Source organism: Tursiops truncatus, chromosome 20, assembly GCF_011762595.2.
Source record: "Tursiops truncatus isolate mTurTru1 chromosome 20, mTurTru1.mat.Y, whole genome shotgun sequence".
Taxonomy (NCBI): domain Eukaryota; kingdom Metazoa; phylum Chordata; class Mammalia; order Artiodactyla; family Delphinidae; genus Tursiops; species Tursiops truncatus.
The window spans coordinates 42,167,232-42,189,784 of NC_047053.1; the positions used below are offsets into that span (position 1 = coordinate 42,167,232).

The 22,553-nt window shown below is 58.6% G+C and overlaps 2 protein-coding genes across 2 annotated transcripts in view; both read left to right on the forward strand.

Annotated features, from left to right (window-relative positions):
* CRHR1 (corticotropin releasing hormone receptor 1) overlaps positions 1–11,104 on the forward strand; it is a 50,790-nt gene extending 39,686 nt beyond the window's left edge. The window contains exons 5-13 of the mRNA XM_033847846.2: positions 5,229–5,335; positions 6,119–6,239; positions 6,447–6,600; positions 6,894–6,954; positions 9,315–9,387; positions 9,652–9,737; positions 9,961–10,096; positions 10,284–10,325; positions 10,827–11,104. Of these exons, the coding sequence (XP_033703737.1) occupies positions 5,229–5,335; positions 6,119–6,239; positions 6,447–6,600; positions 6,894–6,954; positions 9,315–9,387; positions 9,652–9,737; positions 9,961–10,096; positions 10,284–10,325; positions 10,827–10,967 (921 nt within the window). The 3' untranslated portion in view covers positions 10,968–11,104. The remainder of the gene's footprint in view (positions 1–5,228; positions 5,336–6,118; positions 6,240–6,446; positions 6,601–6,893; positions 6,955–9,314; positions 9,388–9,651; positions 9,738–9,960; positions 10,097–10,283; positions 10,326–10,826) is intronic.
* A 7,666-nt stretch (positions 11,105–18,770) lies between these two features.
* Positions 18,771–20,939, forward strand: SPPL2C (signal peptide peptidase like 2C). The gene has a single exon (XM_004318885.4). It carries the CDS (start codon positions 18,836–18,838, stop codon positions 20,846–20,848), a length of 2,013 nt encoding a protein of 670 aa, XP_004318933.3. The 5' UTR covers positions 18,771–18,835; the 3' UTR covers positions 20,849–20,939.
* Positions 20,940–22,553: the final 1,614 nt, after the last annotated feature.

The window sequence follows — 22,553 nt, forward strand, 5'->3', positions numbered from 1 at the left end:
GAAGTAAGGTTCCCATGTTGGGAAACGTAGTCAAACCAGAAGAGATGGGCTCGGGTAGGGCTCGGGTGGGCAACTCCTTACCTAGCACACAGCGGAGTGGGGAACTCCTTACCTAGCACACAGTAGAGGAGGCAGGGGGATGGGAAAGGCTGGTCAGTGTTGTCTGCAGCTCTTAGGACCGCAGTTCACGCCCGGAGAGGGACAGTGTCGGGGAGCACAGCTAAGGCAAGAAGCCTGCAGCCCCTCCGTCGCACCCCACCCTGCGCTTTGATCATCCTGCTGGGTCTGCAGGGCCTGAGGCTGACCGTGTGTCTCCAAGGGGAGGTCAGGTCTCCAGCATCCTGCCTTAGGACAGACACCCCTCCCCCACCCCAGAGAAGCGGGCGTCTGTCCCCTTCTTGGACATCACCAAGCTGGAGACGTCACAGCTGCCTTCAATCTCCCTCCCTGCATTGGCGCCTCCTGAACGTCAGAGGACATTCACGGGCCCCCAAATCTCTCCTGCTCTAATTTAAGCCCCTTCCTTCTAGTTGGCTGACGGGGGACACTCAGCAGCCCCCCTTGCCCCCAACACCCTTCAAAGAATCAGGGGCAGAGGCCCTTCTCCACTCTGCAGCTCCCACCCCTTCTGCCTGGACTGGGGTCTCTCCCTCTCTCCACCAGCGGGTTGGGGGGAGAAGGCGGATTAGGGGGCACCAGCTTCTCATCAGGCCCCTCTTAGGCAGTGTAACGGGAACAGCACCGGCTTTGGAGGGGTTTGGATTCTGGTTCCAGCACATGTGCTGTGTGACCCTGGGCAGGTAGCTCTGCCTCACTAAGTCTCAGCTTCCTCGTCTGTAAAAGGCCGGAGAGCCGTTCAGTCTGCCTCCTGGGGGAGGGAGGGCGGTGTCCGCCTGCGTCTTGGCCTGTAGAGGGCGCTCCATCTATCCGCCACCCCTCGGCCTCATCACCTGAGCTCAGGGGAGGCTGTTGCGTTCACCAGGGAGGGGGGATGGTTGGGGGGGTCACCAACCATCGGTCACCCCCGATGGGGTCACGGGCACCCCCGTTCGCCTGGTTGCAGCGCTCACCCCCACCCGGGCTGCCCCGCCCACCCTTTCCCCGGCAGCCCCCGCTGGCCACTTTGCCTAGCACTCTGGGTAATCAGTTAATTTAATTAGTGAAAATGCCATCCCCTTCTGCCAGCCCCCAGCCTCGCCAGACCCCTCCCCATTCCCAAGACTCCCCGTCCCCTCCTGGAACTACTGGGAAAGAGCAAGAGGAATGTCGCCAATTAACCGAGCAGCCGATTTCTCAGCTCTGGGCCCGGACTCAGCCCTAATTAAGCATCAGCGCCCCAGGAGCTGCAGATAATGGATTCGCAGAACCACTGCCTGTGAAATGAGACTTGTGAGGGCGCCCAGAGGCCAGGCCAGGGAGGAGACCTGCCCACAGCCATCACCAGCAGGGGACAGGCCCCCAGCCGGGGAGCTTGCTCCATGCATGGCCCAGCCCCTGCAGTGACCCCCACCCCGGCACCAGCCTGCACCCTCCCCACACACACACTTGTCTCCCTCCACTGCAGAGACACCCCAAACTGCCCCAGACAGCTCTCCTGTCCCCCCACCGCTCCCTTGACACTTGCACACACTCTGCTTCCCTCCCCTACACTCTGCTGAGCTCGGAGAGCCCTGGCCTCCGGCACATCCTGGGAGGGCACACACTTTGATGGGACATAAAAGGGGCTCTGGGGGTGTGGGCTCGTGGGCCGGCGTTCACTGCTCGCAGAGGGCGTTGGTTCGACCAGGGCTTCTGGAATGCTTAGGAATCATCTGGACTTCTTGCTAAAATGAAGATTCTGACTCAGTGGATCTGGGGTGGGGCTTGAGGTTCTGCATTTCTTAAGATTCCTGCAAGCTCCTAGGTGATGCTGACGTTGCTGGTCTGGGGACCACACTTTGGGGAAGCAAGGGGCTGGAGTGCCCAGGGTGGGGTGAGGGAGTAGCTCAGGAAACCCAGGTGGAGAGGGAGAGCCTCAAAACGGGGTGGATGGGGGGTGGGAGAGAGGCTGAGGCAGTGGGGACCAGGCGGGGAGAACCCATCATGCCATCCTGAAAAGGCATCAGGACAGGTCTGACACTGCCACCACTTGGGACCAGGTGTGCCTGCAGAGAGTCTGGTCAGAATTACTTATTGGATTCTGGTCCGTGAGGGTGCAGAGGAGTGGCTTCTGCCCAGTGCCACACTGCGCCACCCTCTTCAGGGTACTTACCTGCCAGTCTCTGGTCTCCAGACTGGACAAGGACAGAGTGCTGGTCAGGTCCCCAGGGACTGGCTGTGTCCATGTGACCTTCAGGCGTCCCAGCTGCTTCTGCAGTTAACGGTGGCTTTCTCTCAGGAGGTCACCGACTGTCTCTCAGGGTGTCACTGGGTGTCTCTTAGGATGTTGCCGGCTGTTCTCTCCGGGTATCGTAGAACACCCCTCAGGGTATCACTGACCGCCTCTTGCGGGTGACTGGCCATCTCTCCTGGTGATGCCGGTCATCTCGGGATGGCACTGCCACCTCTCCAGCAGTCTTCTCAGGCTCTTGCGGCACCGTAACCCCCCAGCTGCCTTGCATCAGGCTGATGTGGCAGCTGAGAAGCAGGGCTGGGAGCCAGCCTGGGCCCTGCAGCTCAAGGAGTCAGGCAAACGTGGTCCCCTGCATGGTTCGGCCCAATTCTCCCCGCTCAGCCTCAGTGGAGAAAACCCCTCATGAGCCCCCCACCTCCCCGTAGAAGCTCCCTGAGAACTCTGGGCCCAGGACGAAGACAGTGCTTCTGTTCTCGGTCCTTGCTTATCCCCCAAGAAATGCACCGCGGGAACAGAGGAAGGAGGGTCTTTAAGGCCACGCAGACCTGGATGCCGATGCTGGGCCGATTATGCAGCCCCTTCACCTGGAGAAACGGGGACAGAAGGACACTCTCAGAGGGCAGTTGTGAGAAAGAAAAGCAGTGATGTCTGTAAAGCCCCTGGCGCAGTGCCCGGCATACAGTCGGTGCTTAATAAATGACTCATGCCACCCCAGACCAGAGGACCCCGGCTCGGCCTGCTGTGGGGAGCAGTGAAGGGCCTCCCTGCACACTCTGCTCATCTTGCCCACCTGGGCCTGTGTGTGAAGCTGGGGCGTCACACCGTTCTGGGCTCCACAGACTCTGCCATTACCCAGGGGCTTCGCAGCATGGATTTGTGGAAAATTTAATAAGAGGAAATTAAATGTCAGTTCCAGACAGGCGGGATGTGTGCATATCTGCTGGAGTCTCTGGACTTGGCATCTACCGCCAGGCACTCAGAGATGCTACCCCGCCGCCCCCCGCGTTTATTTGATGGCAATGAATACCCTCTGCCCCTCCCGCCCTCTCTCCCCACTGCCATTTACACCTCGCTGGGTCTCAGCACTCCAGAGCCTGAGCTGCTAATGTGATTTCCTGTCATGTTCCTGAAAGCTTCTTCCAGGAAAACCAGCCCCTAGAACAGAGCTGCCTGGGCCTCAGAGCTTCTTCGGTGAGGATACCCCTTCAGAAGGGGGAGAGCGGGGGCTGGGAGAGCAGGGGAGCGAGGGCCTCACCCCTTCTCAGATGCCTGTTAGGTGTCCTGCTTCAGAGGTGCACCTCTTGTCCTTGGGTGGGTGAGTTTAGGCCTCAGTTTCCTCATCTGGAAGATGGGTAGGGCTGGACTTGATCCCTTGGGACCAGTTCTGATGCCCGTGGATTCTGTAATTCCGACAGGAGGGTCCACGGAGAGCCAGGAGCTCCGGTGGCTCTGAAAGGGTGCACAAAGTCTCCTGCGAGCTTATCTTGTTCTCAATACTTGCCAGTTTCCGGGCATCATCATGCCCGTGCCCCACCCCAGAACCTGGAAAGGGAGAGGGAGGCAGGGGTTACCAGGGACCCTCCCCTCGCAAAAGCCAGTGCCTTTCCAACATCCATTTTTCCTTCCTGCACTCGACACACAGTTCCCAGCGCTCCACCGTGTGCCACCCTCTGGCTCTTTAGCCCCTGCCCTCTTGGGACCTACAAAAGGGTGAAGGGGGCCTTTGCTCTCACGGGGTCAGGAATCTGCAGAGAGCTGGGCCCTGGAGACCCCAGTCCACCATCATGGGGTCGGGACCCGTCTTCTGCCTCAGCATCTTGTCAATCTGCACATGAAGGTGAGAGGTGGTTTGAAGCTGAGTGACCTTGAACGAGTCCGCGTACTTTGGGGCCTGTTTTTCTGCAAAATAAGGTACAGACCCCCTACTGGCTCTTCCCCCAGTGTTGCCTTGAGGGTTTGAGAAGATAACAGATATGAAAATACTCTGTAGGGAATTCCCTGGCGGTCCAGTGGTTAGGACTCCTAGCTTTCATCACTACCGAGGGCCCGGGTTCAATCCCTGGTCGAGGAACTAAGATCCTGCAAGCCGCGCAGCGCGGCCAAAAAGAAAAAAAAAAGGAAAGAAAATACTCTGTAAGCGGGAGGGCTTCCACACTCATGGAGCGAACTTTGATTGGAAAGGGGCCTGCCGCGTTTCCCAGCTTCCATCAGTGTATGAAATGAATTAAGTAATAACATTGGGAACTTTGTTTTAGTCCTGGGAGAGGACCCCACTGACTTCAAGCAGACCCCCTGGGCCAGGAGTGGGACCCGGGAAACAAGTCAGAGAGCCTAGAGAGGTTGTTTATGGTTTCTAATGGTTCTGTGGACGCTAACCCACGGCAACGGCCCTTCCCCCTCCTCGCTGAGAGGAGCGGGCCTCAACTGCAGGGAGGGATTTAGGGGTGATGGAGAGCATGGTGGCTCAACTCAGAAACGGGAGGAGGAGAGAAGTCCTAGAGGGTTGGTCTGCACCACAAGGGCCACCTGGTGTTGGGACTGAATGGAAACGTGAACGTGAGAGAACATCCGTGAGCCGTGCATGCGTGTTTGTGTGCACAGGGTGGGGAACCCTATGTGATATGGAGATTCAAGTTAACTGACAATTTTCCCACAGCACGGAGCAGTGCACAGAGCATGGGATTGGGGGACAGACAGACAGACATAGACTCAGATTGGACGGCACTGCTCTAGGACAACACCTCACGCATAGCAGGGGCTCCGGAAGGGACAACTATTGTTATCATGGTCCACTTTGTCCCAGGCACCTGTGGGGGTGGGCTGTCCCGGCACATCCAGTGGGCACAGGGGCACAGCTGTGAAGGAGCCTCACCTCTGCCCCTCTCTTCTGCCTCAGAAGAAGAGCAAAGTACACTACCACGTTGCCGTCATCATCAACTACCTGGGCCACTGCATCTCCCTGGTAGCCCTCCTGGTGGCCTTTGTCCTATTTCTGCGGCTCAGGTGAGGAGACCCTGGCACTGTCCCCCGCCACCCCCCCCCCAAGCCTTGAGCAGCGGGGAGAAGTAAGATACAGGAGGCAGCGGTGGGCTGGAGGAGTCCAGCTCCCTCACCTCAGTGGGAGCAGGTGACAGATATAGATGTCCCAGGTCCCTTGGAACCTCTGGCAGGGTCACCTCTGCAACCCTGCCCAGTGACTGCAGAGGGGAGGGGGATGGCCAAAGCCCAGGCTCACCTGTGTCACCCACACCCAGGCCGGGCTGCACCCATTTGGGAGACCAGGAAGGTGGAGCCCACTTTGGGTTTGAAGCTGCCTGGGCCCAGCACAACTGCCAAGGATGCAGGTGGCGGTGCCAGCCAGGTCTGTGCCAGGAATGGGGGCTGCCAGCAGGGGCTGAGCATCAGGGCTGAAAGCTGGGAGGGAGGCCTATTGCTGCAGGCCTTTGATGTTTTCTGAGCCTCAAACTTGGAGCTACAGGGAGGGAAGAGTGCTCATGGGAGAAGGGGCGTCCCTAGCAGCCAGCAGCCCCTGGTCCCTGCAGCATTGGCCATGTGGCAGGCTCTGCCCCGGAGCTTAGGTCTGGGTGGGCCACAGTTAGGAAGGGGCCTGTGGGACGTCAGGAGAGCCGCCGCTGCCGCCTCCCAGTGTGACTTAGTCAGCCCGCCCCGCTCGGAGCCTCGGTTTCCGCATTCATGCATCTGGGCTGGAGTGACGCTGGTGACCTAGCCGTCATCTCCTCTCTCCTCCTCTTCCGCCTGTCGCCCACCCTCCCCTGCCGCCCACAGGAGCATCCGGTGCCTGAGAAACACCATCCACTGGAACCTCATCTCGGCCTTCATCCTGCGGAATGCCACGTGGTTCGTGGTCCAGCTCACCATGAGCCCGGAAGTCCACCAGAGCAACGTGGTGTGTCCTGGAGGGGCAGGCCCAGGGTCAGGGGAGGGGTCTGGGTGGGGCTGCCTTTGCAGAGGAGGGACCAGAGCCAGACCTTGGAGCCCACAGCACAGGAGTGGACCCTGGGGGGTGCCCCATCCTGCCGGGAGGAGGCCCCAGGCTGCTCCCTCCCATCCCCCCTCCCTGGTTAACCGTCACCTCTGATGGCGCGGGCGGCAGGGCTGGTGCAGGCTGGTGACAGCCGCCTACAACTACTTCCACGTGACCAACTTCTTCTGGATGTTTGGCGAGGGCTGCTACCTGCACACAGCCATCGTGCTGACTTACTCCACCGACCGGCTGCGCAAGTGGATGTTCATCTGCATCGGCTGGGGTGAGCGGGCCAGCCCCCCGCCCTGACCCGCCGTCCTCTCCCCACCCACACTCAGACCGGCCGGCTGAGGGCCTGAGACTGAGGCCGGGTTAGGGTGGTGGGGTGTGCACACAGCCCTCCGCCGCTACCTGGGGGGCAGGGACGATGGGAACATCTTAAAGGAGGCATGGTAGGCCAGTGAGTACCTGGGGAGGCCCTGCCCGCCTCTAGGCCCTGGGCTGCGCTGGGGTCTTCCAGGCCTGCATCCCCCAGACTCCACCGACAGGCCCTGTGACAGCCGGTCTCTCCCCCAGGTGTGCCTTTCCCCATCATCGTGGCCTGGGCCATTGGGAAGCTGTACTACGACAATGAGAAGTAAGTCACCTCTTCTTCACTGTCCTCAGGGCCCCCTGAGCCCCGAGATCCAGGCTTCCAGCCCCGCTCTGCCTGATGCTCCTCAGGGACCTTCAGCCATGTCACCTTCCCTGTCAGGGCCACAGTTTCTTCATCCACATAGGGAGGGTGCTGGAGGTCAGATTCAAACTGAGTCTCCCTAACAGTGTTCTGCCTCAGGTGGGGCTGGACGGGCAGGTCCAGGCTCTTTTGTCTGTCTCGGGCTTTCACCACAGGCAGAACAACCTAAAGGTTACTGGCAGTCCCTGGAGCCCAGCCACCCAGGTTCTGAACTGTGGCTCCCATCATTAAGTAGCTTTATGACCTTGGGCTAGTTTCTACAGTGTGCCTCAGTTTCCTCATCTGTAAAATGGGCATCCTCATAATAGTGCCTCCCTCAAAGTGTGAGGATGACATGAGTTAATATATGTTAAGCATTTAGAATAGAGTCTGGCACATAGTAAATGTCATATAAATGTTTTCTATTAATAAAGACTTGTTTTAACAAACGATTCCATTGATTTAATAGGAACTGATCCAGACAATCTCAGACTCCTTCCAGCTCTAAAGTCCTGAGGGGCTGTTCTTAAATGGAAGTAGGTGTTCCCAATCACCCCTGAAAACTGCACGTCCGCTGCAGTGGTTCTCAGCCTTGGCTTGGGTTAGAATCACGCAGGAAGCTTTAAAAAGTACCGATGCCCAGGTCTGACCTCCAGAGAGTTGGATGTTATTGGTCTGGAGTGTGGCCTGGGCACCAGGATTTTTTAAACCTGCCCAGGTGATTCTAATATGAAGCTAAGATTGAGAACCACTGAAAAACAGAGACAGAAAAAGTGGACATAGATGGCCAGGGGAGGTGCCAGGATCTTCTTTGCCAAAGTGGCCTCAGGAACCCACTGTCTGGCCGGGGTTCCAGGCGGCCTCCATCACCATGGCTATTCCTCTCCACCCCTGACAAGGAGCCTGGAAAATTATATTCACGTTTAGGAAGGATCGAGGTGATCCCTCCTGACTCCGGCCCAGCCTGGCTGGCGCTCTCTGCATTTGCACAGCCGGTGGTATGGGGACCTGAACTGGGAGTGGGGGGGCAGCTGACAAGCAGGACTGAGGGCTTGGCAGTGATTCCAGAATGGAGGCCAGGGTCTCAGAACAGGAGCATTGTAAATCCTGGGCGATGGAGCCTGTGCCTGCAGGTGTGAAGGTGAGTACAGGGAAGGAAGAACAGGTTTCCAAAAGCTGCGCAGTGTGTGCGTCTGGGCGCATCTTGGAGCAAAAAGGGTGGCTGAGCACAGAGGAAGGTTGGTCTGAGCGTCTCTGGAGCTCCACCTTGTGGTAAGATTCTGACACTGCAGCAGAAGGGATCCAGGTGTGAGACCTGAGAGAGACTGCAGGCTCTGGGGCCAAGGACTGGACCTGGCCCCAGGACAGCTTGCGTTTGGTCTGCCTCGTGTTTTTTGAAAACTTGAATTGCTTCCAAACTTTGAAAAAGTCAAGAGGTTTCACATAAAAATCTCAGTTTAGGGCTTCCCTGGTGGCTCAGTGGTTGAGAGTCTGCCTGCCGATGCAGGGGACGCGGGTTCGTGCCCCGGTCCGGGAAGATCCCACATGCCGCGGAGCGGCTGTGCCCGTGAGCCGTGGCCGCTGAGCCTGCGCGTCCGGAGCCTGTGCTCCGCAGCGGGAGAGGCCACAGCAGTGAGAGGCCCGCGTACCGCAAAAAAAAAAAAAAAAACAACTCAGTTTATTGTTTATGGAAGCAAGCTGAGATCTAAGTACTGCGGATCTGCATGCCCGAGGGTCCATCGTCTCTGCGCAAGGACATGGGACTTCCTATGTGCCTCATCCCAACCCACACCCCGAGCTCCCTAGATCTTGCTGGAGGGAAGCTCAAGAAGACGAAAAGCAAGTCTGCCTCTCACGACAGGTGGAACCTGTAGAGTCTCTGCCTCTGGGTCGTTCAGGCTGCCATTAAACAAATTCAGAGATTGTTAGCTACTGAGCATCACTGCATGACATGTACAGGGCAAGGCCCCCCTCGTGGGCATGCACCAGAGACACAGTGGGGACTGAGGCGAGCAGTGTGTGTTGGACCCATGCCCGTTCTATTCAGTGGTCTTTTCCCCAATCCCCCTCCCTGCCACAGTGCCTGCTTCCAGCTTTACATCTCAAAGGACGCTATCCATTCTGCAGATGGAAAGCTATCTTGACCTTCTGCTGGGGTTGGAATTGGGGCATCCAGATCCTGGGTTTTGGCTCCAGTCCTGGCCTGACCAAGCCCTGTTCCTCCCTCATGCCACTGAACTGGACCCAGGTGACCCTCTCCTCTCACCTCTGTGGCCCTCTAGGTGCTGGTTTGGCAAAAGGCCTGGGGTGTACACGGACTACATCTACCAGGGCCCCATGATCTTGGTCCTGCTGGTAAGAACTTGGGTAGGGGGACAGGAGAGAGGGGCTCAGTGGGGAGGGGCAAGCAAGGCTTACAGTGGACTAAAAGGATCCCTCTACCTAGAAGTGGCGGGCAGAGGGCCAGGAATATATAAGGGCTCATGAAGGTGGAGGGAGAGCAGCAAGGGGGCAGAGAGCAGACCTGGGACAGCTGAGTCCCTGCCCTGTCCCCCACCTTCCCTCCAGCATCTTGCACACACCCATGCCCAGGCCATCCCACCGTGTGTCAAATTACAGATCAATTTCATCTTCCTTTTCAACATCGTCCGCATCCTCATGACCAAACTCCGGGCATCCACCACGTCTGAGACCATCCAGTACAGGTAACCCGACCCGCCACCCCCACCCGTGGGGCGCTTCAGAGATCCCAGCCTCGGGCCTGGGGTGTCCCCCCAGGCCTGAGAGTCCCTCCTGAAACCCCAGCTCCCCTTGGGGAGCTGCTACAGCCCTCCCCCAGACCCGGTCCTTCTCACCAAGCCAGAGGCCCCAGCCCCCTCCCGGGTGGGCTGTGACTCTGGGCCTCCCCCCCTCCCTGCCCCACCCCAGGAAGGCTGTGAAGGCCACCCTGGTGCTGCTACCCCTCCTGGGCATCACGTACATGCTGTTCTTCGTGAACCCCGGGGAGGACGAGGTCTCCCGGGTCGTCTTCATCTACTTCAACTCCTTCCTGGAATCCTTCCAGGTACAGCCGTCCCCCACCCCAGCCCCTCGCTCCAGCCCTGACTGCCCCCTGCACCTCTTCGGGTGGGAACTCTTCCAGGCAGGGGCCTGGAGGAGTGGGAGGCTGGGGACAGAAAGGGGTCAGCCCCGAAGCTGGATGGGGCCGCGCCTGCCCCCGTGCCTTGACCCACCTTCTCCCTCCACGCCAGGGTTTCTTCGTGTCTGTGTTCTACTGCTTCCTCAACAGCGAGGTAAGGACCTGGGGCCCCAGGACTCGGGACGGCAGGAGGCCTGCTGGGACCAGACTGTCCGTAGCCTCCTCCTGCCCGAGGTGGCAAGCCCACTTCTTTGCTCTCATAGGCAGTAGGTGTGGGAGCCAGAAGCCGGGGCTCCAGTCTCATCCATGAGTCTGTGAAATGGGCTGTTGAAAACCAGGAAGCGGAGCCCTGGGACAAGGGGTGTATGTAGGTTTAGGGCAGGAGGTGTGTATGGGTTGAGGGTAGAGATTCTTCACGGCAAAGGCCATATGACACCTTTGGGTGGCTTTGAAAAAGGTACCCCTTGCTCAGAACGCTTGAGAAAATTGTCCTAACAAATATGCGAAGCAACAATGTTGATGATGTGAATGTTGCCACCTCCGACGTGGCCCCCTGTGCACGGCTCCCCTGTACAGCTGCTTGTGGAAGCCCTGGGGGAGGGAGGGGGGTCCTGAAACCCCGGCTCAGACCTTGTGCTCTGCTCTGTGCCCACAGGTCCGCTCTGCCATCCGGAAGAGGTGGCACCGATGGCAGGACAAGCACTCGATCCGCGCCCGCGTGGCCCGCGCCATGTCCATCCCCACCTCCCCCACCCGTGTCAGCTTTCACAGCATCAAACAGTCCACAGCAGTCTGAGCTGGAGGGCCGTGGAGTGGCCCCCAAGATCCACGGCTGGGGAGATGGTCGCCGGGCTCAGCTGGCCGCCCTGTCTGTGGAGGGGACCAGCTCTCTCCCACACCCTGTGCCCCCAGGAGCAGCTGGCTGGCACTGAGAGCCCGGGAGGCCCCTCCCGCACCCCCAGCCGAGCAGGAGTTCCAGGCCTCTGAGAGCAGTCTGGGCCACGGGATGAATGGAAGATAACCTATAGGCCTGCGCCGGGCCCAGGGCCTCTGGCTCCCCTTTGCCCCAAGAATGGAACAGAAACGGAGTGGAGATGGAGAGCAGGGAATCCAAAGCAGCATGTGGGTCCCTCCAAGAGGTGTTTGCGTCCAGAGCACAAGATGGCAGCCCATTGGAGACCCCGGGATGTCCTCAGCGACTGTGCGGGGCCATCCACTCCTCCAGGAGCATCATGGGAAACTCTTGTGACAGCGTTCAAGCCGCCGTGATGATGCCTCCAGGCCTTAGCAGTGCTTTGCAACACCACTGGGAACCAAGGCCATGTTGTCAGAAGCCCTGCAGACATTGTTAGAAATCAGGTGGCATCAGACATCAGGCCACGTCACCGAAACCCTCCCAAGCCACCGGAAATTCATGTGACCCTGTGGCACTGCCACCAGAAACGCCCTGCCTCGCTGCCTTGCACCCTTGGACCTTTACTACCCCACAGCCCACATGGGTTCCCCCTCCTTAACCTCCTGCCCCAGGTGTCTCCCCCTTCGTGAGATGATGGGGAGGTGGGAGGGTGACAGAGTGTCCTTGAGCAAAAGCCAGTGTGTGCCCCAGCCAAAGCCAGCCTCCCTTTGAGGGGCAGAGAATACTGGGGGCCACCCAGCCTGCTGTTTTCGGTGACCTGGCCTCTGGGGCAACCCCTCTGCTGGTCAAAGGGACCCTGTGGCCCTTGGATGACCTCATTGGGAAGCATCATTAGCTAAGCAAAGATAGAAGAGGGTGGGGCACTCAGCCCCTCTCTGCCTCAAGTTCCCCAGAGCAGGACAAGTGGCTCCTGGGGCAACCAGCCAGCTGACCGCTTACACCCCTGGTAAGGACCCAGCCACATCCAGAGATACTGGACAGCCGGAGCAGGGCTTTGGGGGAGTGGGGCTGGGAGATGGGGGTGGCTAGTGTAAATAATAATGTTTATCTTTCAACCAGCACTTGTGGAGCCTGGTATGTGCTAGGGCTGGGTAGGGAGGGTACCCCAAAGAAATGGAGGCCACTTCCAGCCTTAGGGTCACCGTGTGGTTGGGGAACCAGTGGCACTCAGACACACGCCAATGATGGGGCGCTAGGGGAGCCCCTGAGGTCCAGGAGAGGACTTAGGAGAAGGGCATGGGTCTGCGGGGACCAGGTAAGAGCAGCTTTTGTAAGGGGGCGAGTCGTAGGGAGAAGGTGGCGGACACCACGGGCCGGGCACAGCTTGAGCACAGGTGAGTCAGTGGGACCAGACCGAAGTGTGTCCCAGCCCCAGGGGAGGAGATAAGCTGGGAACAGGAAGGAATTAGGAAGCAGGGGAGGCCGAACAGGCTTGAATGCTGTCTCAGCATGGAAACCCCAGAAGCATACCAAGAAACAAGGCTTCGAGAGCCAACTCCAGGGTAGGGGCGCACACGCCCACCACCGTGGGCAGCTGCAGGCAGTCCTGCTGCGGAAGCTGGGAGAGCCGGCTGGGACCCACACCTGCGTCGTCCCACCGGAGGGGTGAGGGATGTGTATCCACCAGCTCCTGGGGGACAGTAAATCCCTGCACCTCCTGCGGAGTCCGGGAGCGTGCCGGGCACAACGTGGGCCACGTCCTCGGGGCAGGAGGTGGTTGGGGCACAGACGCTCCACCCAACACACTCAGGCCCGGGCCTTGCCTCTGAGTCTCTGACCCGGAAAGAGGGCCACACAGGGGTGTGTGTGTATGCACGAGTGCATGCGCACACGTGCACACGGGTGCGTGTGCTATCAGGACACCAGGACAGACACATGACCGCGATGCTGGGAGCCCCGCAGCTTCGACTGGGGCAGGGGAGGTCCAGCGGGTGAGGATCTGACTGCTCCCCGAGGGAGGAGCTGGAGGTGTCCCTGAAGGCCATGTGGGGTACCCTGCTCTGCTAACTCCCCAAGCGCTGTCCCCTTAAGGAGGGAGATGGGGGGACCAGCTGAGCAGAGGAAGCCATGAGAATAGGACCAGGGGCACCAAGACGGAGATATGCTGACAGCTTCCAGAGCAGCTGGGGTGGGACAGCCGCACAAAGGGTCCTAGCTGACAAGGGGGACCAGAAGTGACTTGAGTCTCAAATGGCCACAAGTGAGGCACCTTTCTCAACGTTGCCTTCCACCCAATGAAGGAGAAGTGAGAAAGCAAGGCATTTCATGGACAATGTTGGGGTGTGGGGGGCTGGGGGCATCCCAAGGACAGAGGAGCCTGAGAGGGGCTGGGGGCGACTGTGAGGGGGTTTTATAGGCAAGGGGTCTTGAAGGGGCCAAGCTGGGGCGGTGCCCCTTTTCCTGCTTGTGCCTCCAGGCTGTTTTAGCTGATGGGCACCCTCTGCATGCCTACTGTGCTCTCAGCTCTGTGGGCGGGGGCAGGCGAGCAGCACCCCCAGGACGTACGCCACACAGGCTGCAAAGCTCAGAGCTGCCGGCTCTGGAAGGTCGTGGGAGGACATCCAAGGCGAGGCTGGGGCTCATCACAGAAGCCGCAAGGGGTCCCTGGGCCGTGGGCGCTGTTTCAGGTGAACCTCAGGATCCCTCTCGTCCAGAGACTGGAAGGGTGGAGGGGCTGCTGCAGCACAGCCGGAAACAACTGGGCTGCAAAGAACCGCAGCCCCTCCTGCCAGGGGCAGGTGTGCCGAGTTTAACCCTTCCATGGGCTGCAGGGCAGGAGTCAAGGCAGGCCCCCGATGGGATTTCTGAGTCATTCTGCCCCGAGCTTCGACTTGTGGGTGGGTGGGAAGGGAGGTCCCTTGGGGCTGTGGCTGTGTGATGGGCCAACAGACACACATGTCACCCCACTGTGGGAAGGGGCCGAGCAGCTGCAGGGTGGAGATCACTGCGGGACAGGCCCCTCTCTCAAGCTGGGAAGAATTTTTCTCCATGCCACACTCAGAGGCTGCAGTTCCCTAAAAGTTCCCCCACCTGAGCCCTTTTCTCCTTGGGTCCCTCCCTCATGGGCACAGATCACCAGTACAGGAAAAAGCACCCTGTGGGGTTTGGGTTTTCCAGTTCTGGCTCCCCCCTCCTTGAGTGTGAAGCTATAGCCCCTGCCTTGGGGTCCTCGGCTTCCCCCGCAAGGCCTCCTCAGTCCCCCTGCTGCTGATGGGACCCAGACTGGGACCCTGACAGACACCCTGGGACCGGAAGTCAGGGCAGAGGGTGCAGATCGAGGAGGGAGGGAGGTTTTGGAATCCAGATAATAATTAATTGAGGACATTTGTAGATTGCTTTGCAATCCACAAAATCCTTTATAGCATTCACGGAAGTAGGGAACAGAACCAGCCCATTTTACAGCCGAGAAAACTGAGGCCAAGCGACTCCCCTGAGATCAAAGGTCTCTGGCTCCAAATCCAGGCCTCTTTCTACCCCATCAGTTGACTGAAGTCACTGGGCTTGGGTTTGGGGAGGGCAGGACTGATAAAGCAGCTCTGGAGGGAGGGGACAGCGAGGAGGCCTCGGGGATTCAGATCGGGGCCGTGTCCCAGGCAAAGATGAAACCGGCCCAAAGACGGCCCGGCCAGTGTCTGGCTGCTGAGCCCAGCTGGGTGGGAGCGATGAGGGTTCTGTATATCCGGCAACCCCTTCCCCACCTTCCCAACATCCTGCTCCCCTCCACTCCTTAAAATGATGCTTAACTGCAAACAGTACAGCCCAGGTCACCAGAAGCCTCTGTGGGTCTCCCTGCCCAGCCCATGTGAGGGTGTCACTGGCCTCCAGCTCAGGGGTCTCTCAAGCTCATCTCATCCAGCCCCCTGACTTCAAACTGACCTGCCCACCCTTGGTTCAAACAGAGGGGGTGCTTCCTACATTTCAGCAATACTATCACTGACGCTCACCGGGAGCCCCCTTGCTAAGCCCCTTACATACTGGTCTCATCTACTCTTCATACCACCCTATGAGGAAGGAGCTGTTATCCCCATTTAACATATGGGGAAAGCAATGCCCAGAGAGGTTGGGACGTGCCCAGCAGTGGTATGGCTGGATGTGAACCCAGTCTGGCCTCACTTGGCCCCCACGGTGTTTAACCCCTGTGCAGCAGGAGTTCTTTGCAGAGTTCTTCTCCCTGACCCACTGCTCCGTCCAATCCTCTTCCTACGGAAATTCTTCAGTTTCTCCAATTTTGTGGACGAACGGTGTTCAGAGACGAAGCTGGATGCAGGAGTTTGTGCCCGCCAAGCGTGGCCTCAGGTGGGCCCACTGCCTAATCCGCCAGCCCAGCCTCCAGGCCAGTCCCAGACTGCCTGCCTCCCGGCGTCCCCAGCCCTGTCCCTGCTCCATTTCAGAGCATCACCTCCTCTTTCCTACCTTCCACGGCCCCACTACCCCGCAGACCCTGCTGGGCAGGCTTGGGTCAAGAGAGTCCTGGACCAAGTATAGTTTTCAAAGCTCTCGGTGTGTTGAAAACACCAATGAGATCATCATTTGGAAATAACTCCAGAGACCACCTTTGGCCACCAGGCTGCCACCCACCCCCTCTGCCCCTCCAAGGGGTCCAGGACAGATGCCTGCTGCCCAGCCTCATTGCCCACTGGTCCAAGGCAGGTGGGGGCAGAAGCAGCGTGCTCCTGCCTCTCTTGCTTTCATTACTGGGGTTTCGGGGGAAGGAGAAGACGGTAATCTGGTCCCTTCTCGGGGTCTGTACCATCTCTAGAACATGCAGCTAGGACAGATCTGGGCCAGGAAACAAGGGCAGTGCACGGGCCCGGTGAGCTGGGCACCATCCCACACTTCCTGAGCAACCCCACTGGGCTGAGACCCATTGCCTGGGACCTGCTGCCCTCTCTGCCCTGAGTGGATAAAGATAAGTGTTCCAGGTGCCACCTACATCCCCACACAGAAGGCAGAGACACTGCCCCTGGCCTGCCCTGGGCAGCGACCCTGAGAGCCCAGGCCATAGCTAAGGGGGGCAGTGGGGAAGGAACAGAAGCTTCAGATCAGGGGGCTGCCCTCAAGGAAAGGGGTGGAATCTGGGGAGGGCGCAGGGGAGAGTGGGTGATGCAGAGTCTTAGAGCAGAAACACAGCCTGGGGAGTGGGCGTCGGCCACTTGTGTGACCACGCCTACCAGGGCATCCTGCAGGGCGTGGTCAGGGCAACAAGCAGCCACAGAGAGGAGCAGTTCCATGGCTGGGGGCTGGGGGCTGGTGCTGGGAGGTGGGATGGCGCGATCTGGGGAAGCAGCAATTGGACAGACACCCTTCTGTGAGCTGCGTCCCAGGAAGAGCCTCAAAGGAAATGAGCCTCCAGAGAATTCGTTGAGCCCAGACCACCAGGAGCCTAAGGGTAGATCGGGGTGGGGGAGAGGCAGAAGCAGGCTCTGGGGGGCCCATGTTTTTGAACCCCAAATAGGGGCATATGCTGGTCTGATTGGGTCCAGAAGAATTACAATGAGGCCTCTCCTGAGCACAGTGCCCTGGAGGGGCCCGGAGCTGCTCCTTGCTTTGTTCTTTTGAAAATTGTGGTAAAACACACACAGTATAAAACTTACCATTTCATCCGATTCAACATATTAAATACACTCACAGTGCTGTGCAACCGTCACCTCTATCCAGTTCCAGAACCTTTTCATCACCCTAATGAAACCCCGAACGCATTGAGCAGTCACTCCCCCTCCCCCCCTCCCCCAGCCTCCAGCCACCACCAACCTGCTTTCTGTCTCTACGATTTGCCTATTCAGGAAATTTCATAAAAGTGGAGTCATGTGATATTTGTCCTTTTGTGTCTGGCTTCTTTCCGTTGCTTCATGTTTTCAAGGTTCCTCCACATTGTACTGTGCATCAGAACTTCACTCCTTCGTAGGGCAGAATGATACTCCATTGTACGGGTAGACTACACGTTCTTTATCCGTTCATCAGCTGAAGGACATTTGGGTTCTTTTCATCTATTCCAAGTTATTGTGAAGAGTGCTGCTACAAACATTCAAGTACAAGTTTTTGTTTGAACACCTGTTTTCCATTCTTTTGGGTATATGCCCAGGAGTGGAATTGCTGGGTCATATGGTGACTTTCTGTTTAACTTATCAAGGAACCGCCAAGTGTTTTCCACAGTGACTATACCATTTACAATATTCCCGCCAGCAACATACGAGAATTCCAATTTCTCCGTATCCGTGCCCAAACCTGTTATTATCTGTTTTATTTTATTTTTTTTTATAATACTACCCCAGTAGCTGTCTTAGTCTTTGGTTTTTTAAAAGACCCAGAGACTTCTCTGGTGGCACAGTGGTTAAGAATCCGCCTGCCAGTGCAGGAGACACGGGTTCGAGCCCTGGTCCGGGAAGATCCCACATGCCGCGGAGCAACTAAGCCCGTGCGCCACAACTATTGAAGCCCGCGTGCCGCAACTACTGAAGCCCGCGCTCCTAGAGCCCGTGCTCCGCAACCAGAGAAGCCACTGCAATGAGAAGCCGGCTCACCGCAACGAAGAGTAGCCCCTGCTCGCCACAACTAGCGAAAGCCCACGCACAGCAACGAAGACAAAAAAAAAGAACAGGGCCTAGAGCCTCCTGGACGTGGTGGAGCTGCCCTTGGAGGTAGGGCCTGAAGGACAAGAACGAGCAGCGGGTGAGGCCTTGGGCCAGAGATCAGAGCTGCAATCAAGCCATCAGGGAGACGGGCAGGCCCCAGGCAGTTCCCTGGACAGGGCAAGACCTAAGGGTCATGTCCAGTGTGAGAGCTGGATCTGGGAACCGGGGCTGGGGCCCATGGGGTGGGCTTCTCTGAGTCTCGGTTTACACATCCATGAAGTGGGGGTATTCAGGTAAGTTTAAGCTGCTGTAACAAAGAGACTCATAATAAGCCAGTGGCTTAAGGAAGATAATGTATCTAACAGTCCGCGGTGAGCATCCAGGGACCTGGTTCCTTTCGCTCCCTTTTTCCCCATCCCTTAGGACAACGCCCTCCTCTCCATAGTCAGTGGCCTGTCCGTGACTGATTTGTGAGAAAAGGAAAGGGATGGACGAGGAGCCCCACAGTCTCTGTCTGGGTCCCCGAGGGACTCCCATCATTTCTGCTCAATTCCATTGGTGAGAAATGGCCACGTGGCCATTCCTAGATCCAGGGGAGTCTGGGAATAAAACTCCAGTCATGTGCCTGCCCAAAGGGGCGTGATTTAAAAGACAGCTCGCAGCCTCGTGCTGGATGGGTGTAGTAATACCTCCTTGCAGGGTGCTGTGAGTACAGGTAAAGAACCTGGCACTTAGTAAGAATTCAATAAAAGTGCACAGTATCACTGAGGTCAGGGCTCCCAGGGGCCTTGGAAACTCTCTGGTCTAATGTCCTCATTTCTCAGGCACAGAGAGGAGAGGCCTCTGCCCGGGTTGCCCAGTGCATAAAGGGCAAGGTGGCTCCAGAATCCTGTCTGGGGTCCTCAACCCCATCCTCTCGCCTCTTGTTTCAAATTCGCTGGTCCAGCTCCATTGGGAGCCAGGCAGAGTAGGGGGCCCAGATGACCTCTGCACCCAGAGGCAGGGCTGGGGGACAGCATTCCGAGAGGCTGCACAGCTTTGTGACTCCATAGGTGTGGCCCTGGTTTCCTGGACGGAAGACAAAGCTTCCGCTCTGTGACTGAGGGCCACACCCAGCCCCCAGAGGGGGCAGCGGGCAGCTGCCACACGGGACGCGGCAGTAGGTACCTGAGGAGCATGGCGTGCCCGGGCTTCCTCCTCTTTCTATTCCTCTTCCTCTTTGCCAGCACCGTGGCCCGGGGGGAGCGTGCTGTGGTCCACGTGGTGTCGGACAACTGGAGCAAGGACTACTGCGTCCTGTTCCGCTCCGACTATGTCACCCTGCCCCGGGACCTACACCACGCCCCACTCCTGCCCCTGTACGATGGTACCCATGCACCCTGGTGCCCAGGCGAGGACTCCCCCCACCAGGCCCACCCCGGCTCCCCCAGCCAGCGGCCCCTCCGCCAGACCACCGCCATGGTCATGAGGGGTAACTGCAGCTTCTACGCCAAAGGCTGGCTGGCTCAGGCCCGAGGAGCCCATGGGCTGCTCATCGTGAGCCAGGTCAGCAGCCGACAGCGCTCAGACAGCACCCCGGCCACCCAGGACCGCCACAAGCCCCTGCCAGACCTCACCATCCCCGTGGCCGTGCTCCGCTACACCGACATGCTCGACGTCCTGAGCTACGCCCATGGTGGCGCCGGGGTCCGCGTGGCCTTGTACGCACCCCCAGAGCCCGTCCTTGACTACGACATGGTGGTCATCTTCATCCTGGCTGTAGGCACCGTGGCCGTGGGCGGCTACTGGGCCGGAGTGACCGAGGCTCACCGGCTGCGGCGGCACCTGGCCCAAGGGGGAGGGGGGCCTGGCGGTCAGAATCAGCAGGAAGCAGTGGCAGCCCAGCAGGGGCACAAGCAAGAAGACGCAGCAGTGGACTTCACGCCGGCCATGACGGGCGCAGTGGTCGCCGTGTCCTCCTCCAACATGCTGCTGCTCTACTTCTTCTACGACTGTTTTGTCTACGTCCAGATCGCCATCTTCGGCCTGGGCGCCAGCACCGGCCTCTACAGCTGCCTGGTGTCCGTGGTGCCGCGATACCGGTGGCTCCTGCCCGGCCGCCGGGCCTGTCTGCAGCTGCCCCTGCTGGCCGGCCTGTGCGTGGTGGTGACGGTCCTCTGGGTCGCCTACCGCAACGAGGACCGCTGGGCATGGCTCCTGCAGGACATGCTGGGTGTGGCCTACTGCCTTTTCATCCTGCGGCGTGTGCGCCTGTCCACCCTCAAGAGCTGTGCCTCCCTCCTGCTGGCCCTGCTGGCCTTTGATGTCTTCTTCGTCTTCGTCACGCCCCTGCTCACCAGGACCGGCAACAGCATCATGTTGGAGGTAGCCTTGGGCCCGGCAGACTCCTTGAGCCACGAGAGGCTGCCCATGGCGCTCAAGGTGCCCCGGCTGAGCTTCTCGGCCTTGACCCTGTGTGACCAGCCCTTCTCCATCCTTGGCTTCGGTGACATCGTGGTCCCCGGCCTCTTGGTGGCCTACTGTCACCGCTTTGACGTGCATATCCGCTCGCGGCAGGTCTACTTCGTGGCCTGCACCGTGGCCTACGCTGTGGGCCTGCTGGTCACTTTTGCGGCCATGGCGCTCATGCAGATGGGCCAGCCCGCCCTGCTCTACCTGGTGTCCAGCACCCTGCTCACCAGCCTGGCCGTGGCTGCCTGCCGCCAAGAACTCACCCTCTTCTGGACTGGCCAGAGCAGAGCCCAGATCCCCGCCCGGCTGGTGCCAGGGCTCTGCGGTGCCCCTTCAGTTGGCTCTGAGCAGAAGCAGGAGCACGCAGCAGACGTCCACAGAGCCAGCGAGCTTGCGGGGGCCACTGAGCACCTGGCAGGGAACTTAGACGGCGGCCTTGGGAAGGACACGGCTGAGATTGTCACCATATCTGAGGATGAAGCCACCAGTCCTGAAGGCCACAGTGACAGCTCTGAGGGCTGGAGTGATGCCATCCTGGAGGCTGATGAGCTGCCCTGTACCCACCCTGCGGCCTCAGAGGAGCTGACGCCACTGATGCCACTCATGCCGCCGCCCTCGGAGCTGGGCCACACCCACGCTCAGGCCCAGGCCCACGATGCTGGCCTGCCCCGGACAGGGCTCCACAAGAAGAAGGGCCTGGAGGTAAAGAAGAGCATGTCGACCCAGGCTCCTTTGTGAACCGGGGGCCCCGGGACTTGTGCCTCTAGACGATTGCAGAGCGAAGCCACGTGTGGCACAAAGAAATCGGGGCATTAAAGGTATTCCATATCTACCCAATGGAGCCTCTTTGTTTGTTGGGACTGTAAGAAAGCAGCAACCGCGGAGTAAGTCCATGCAGAGACTGGGGGGCCCTTAGGACAGGCCCCATCTCCCCCTGCAGCCCAGCCCCGGCCTCACTGCCCAGCTTTTTCTCATGCTCAGGTCCAATTGAACAATTACTCTTCCTTGATCACACCACGTCCTCTCCCTCTCTCTTTGCACATGCGTTTCTCTCTGGCTGAGACACCCTTCCCATCCCAGACAGATGTATCACAGCCCAGCTCCCTCACTCATTGGAGAATTTCTAAGCAGTCTTCAGGTGTCAGCTCACTACCACCCTTCCTGCTAAGCATCCCTGCTCTAGGCATCCTGGACAGCAACACCACGCCCAGCACGTGCCTGCTGTCATCCACCCGCTGCATCCACAGACACCAAGTGTGCGCCTACTGTGTACACCACCCTGTGGTGGGCACAGAGGGAGACTGCTGTCCAGCTGGGGGAAGGGTGGGGGATGGAGAACAGACAAGAAACAACTTGAGACTCATCTCAAAACGGGGATGGAGAGGTTGGAGCCGGAGTGGAAGAATTTAGGAGACCACGGCTCTAGTTCCCGTGCTTCCTTCTCTGACCCTGGACGATGGACCAATCTCTTAACCCCTTTGAGGTTCAGGAGTCTCATCTTCAAAATGGGACCCATACCATGTCCACCTGGAGGCAGGGTCATGGACAAAATGACCTCTTGAGGACCCCACAGTTTCTTTAGTTTTATGGTGTGTTTATACGTTGCTTAAGCAGAGCAAACAAACTCTGGGGTGAGGGAAGGCTTCCGGACGAGGCTATGGGGGAGGGGCGGTGTGGTACCGTGGTTAGGGTTCTGGAACCCGCAGCCTACCGGAAATTCCAGCTCCGCCACTGACCTGTCCTGTGTCATTGAGCAAGTGATTTAACCTCTTAGTGCCTCGGTTTTCTCACCTGTAGAATGGGATAATAATAGGACCTACTGTGGGGGTTTGGGGGAGGTATGACCGCATTGGCTTATATACGAGGGCTGACGCAATGCATGTAGGGAGATCGATATGAATGTTAGCTCTGTGTATATTACTCCCCTTTGTGAAAGGAGCTGAAAGAATCAAATCCAACCCCTACAAGCCTTTGGGTTCTGGCCCCAACTTCCTCCCCTCCTCCCCTCCACACCCAGCATTCCTGCTCTTACCACCACCAGCGAGCACACACCAGTCCCCGTCACACACACCTTCCCTCTGCACCCCCCAGGACCTTCCCACGTGCTGGGTCCTCTACCTGCAACTTTCCACTCCTCCTACCTCCAGAATCGGATCTGGCCAGTTTCTTGTCCGTCCAGCCCCAGCTCAAACGCCCTCTCCTCATGGAAGCCTACCTTGATGACCCTTCCTAAAGCAGCCCCTGGCCTCAATCACATCACCCTATACCCGGTTCATTAGTCTTCTCGTCTCCCACAGTCATGTCAGCTTGGTGAGGGCAGGGAACCCTCTGTCTTGTTCATCTGTGTAGAACAGGGCCTGGTATGTAGCAGGTGCTTGAGTTATATTTGTTGGAGGAATGAATGAATGAATGAATGAATCATTGAATGAATGAATGGAATAAA

Bases quoted from the DNA above. Each gene is read 5' to 3' on its own strand.
- SPPL2C (XM_004318885.4), top strand. From the start codon at position 18,836: ATGGCGTGCCCGGGCTTCCTCCTCTTTCTATTCCTCTTCCTCTTTGCC.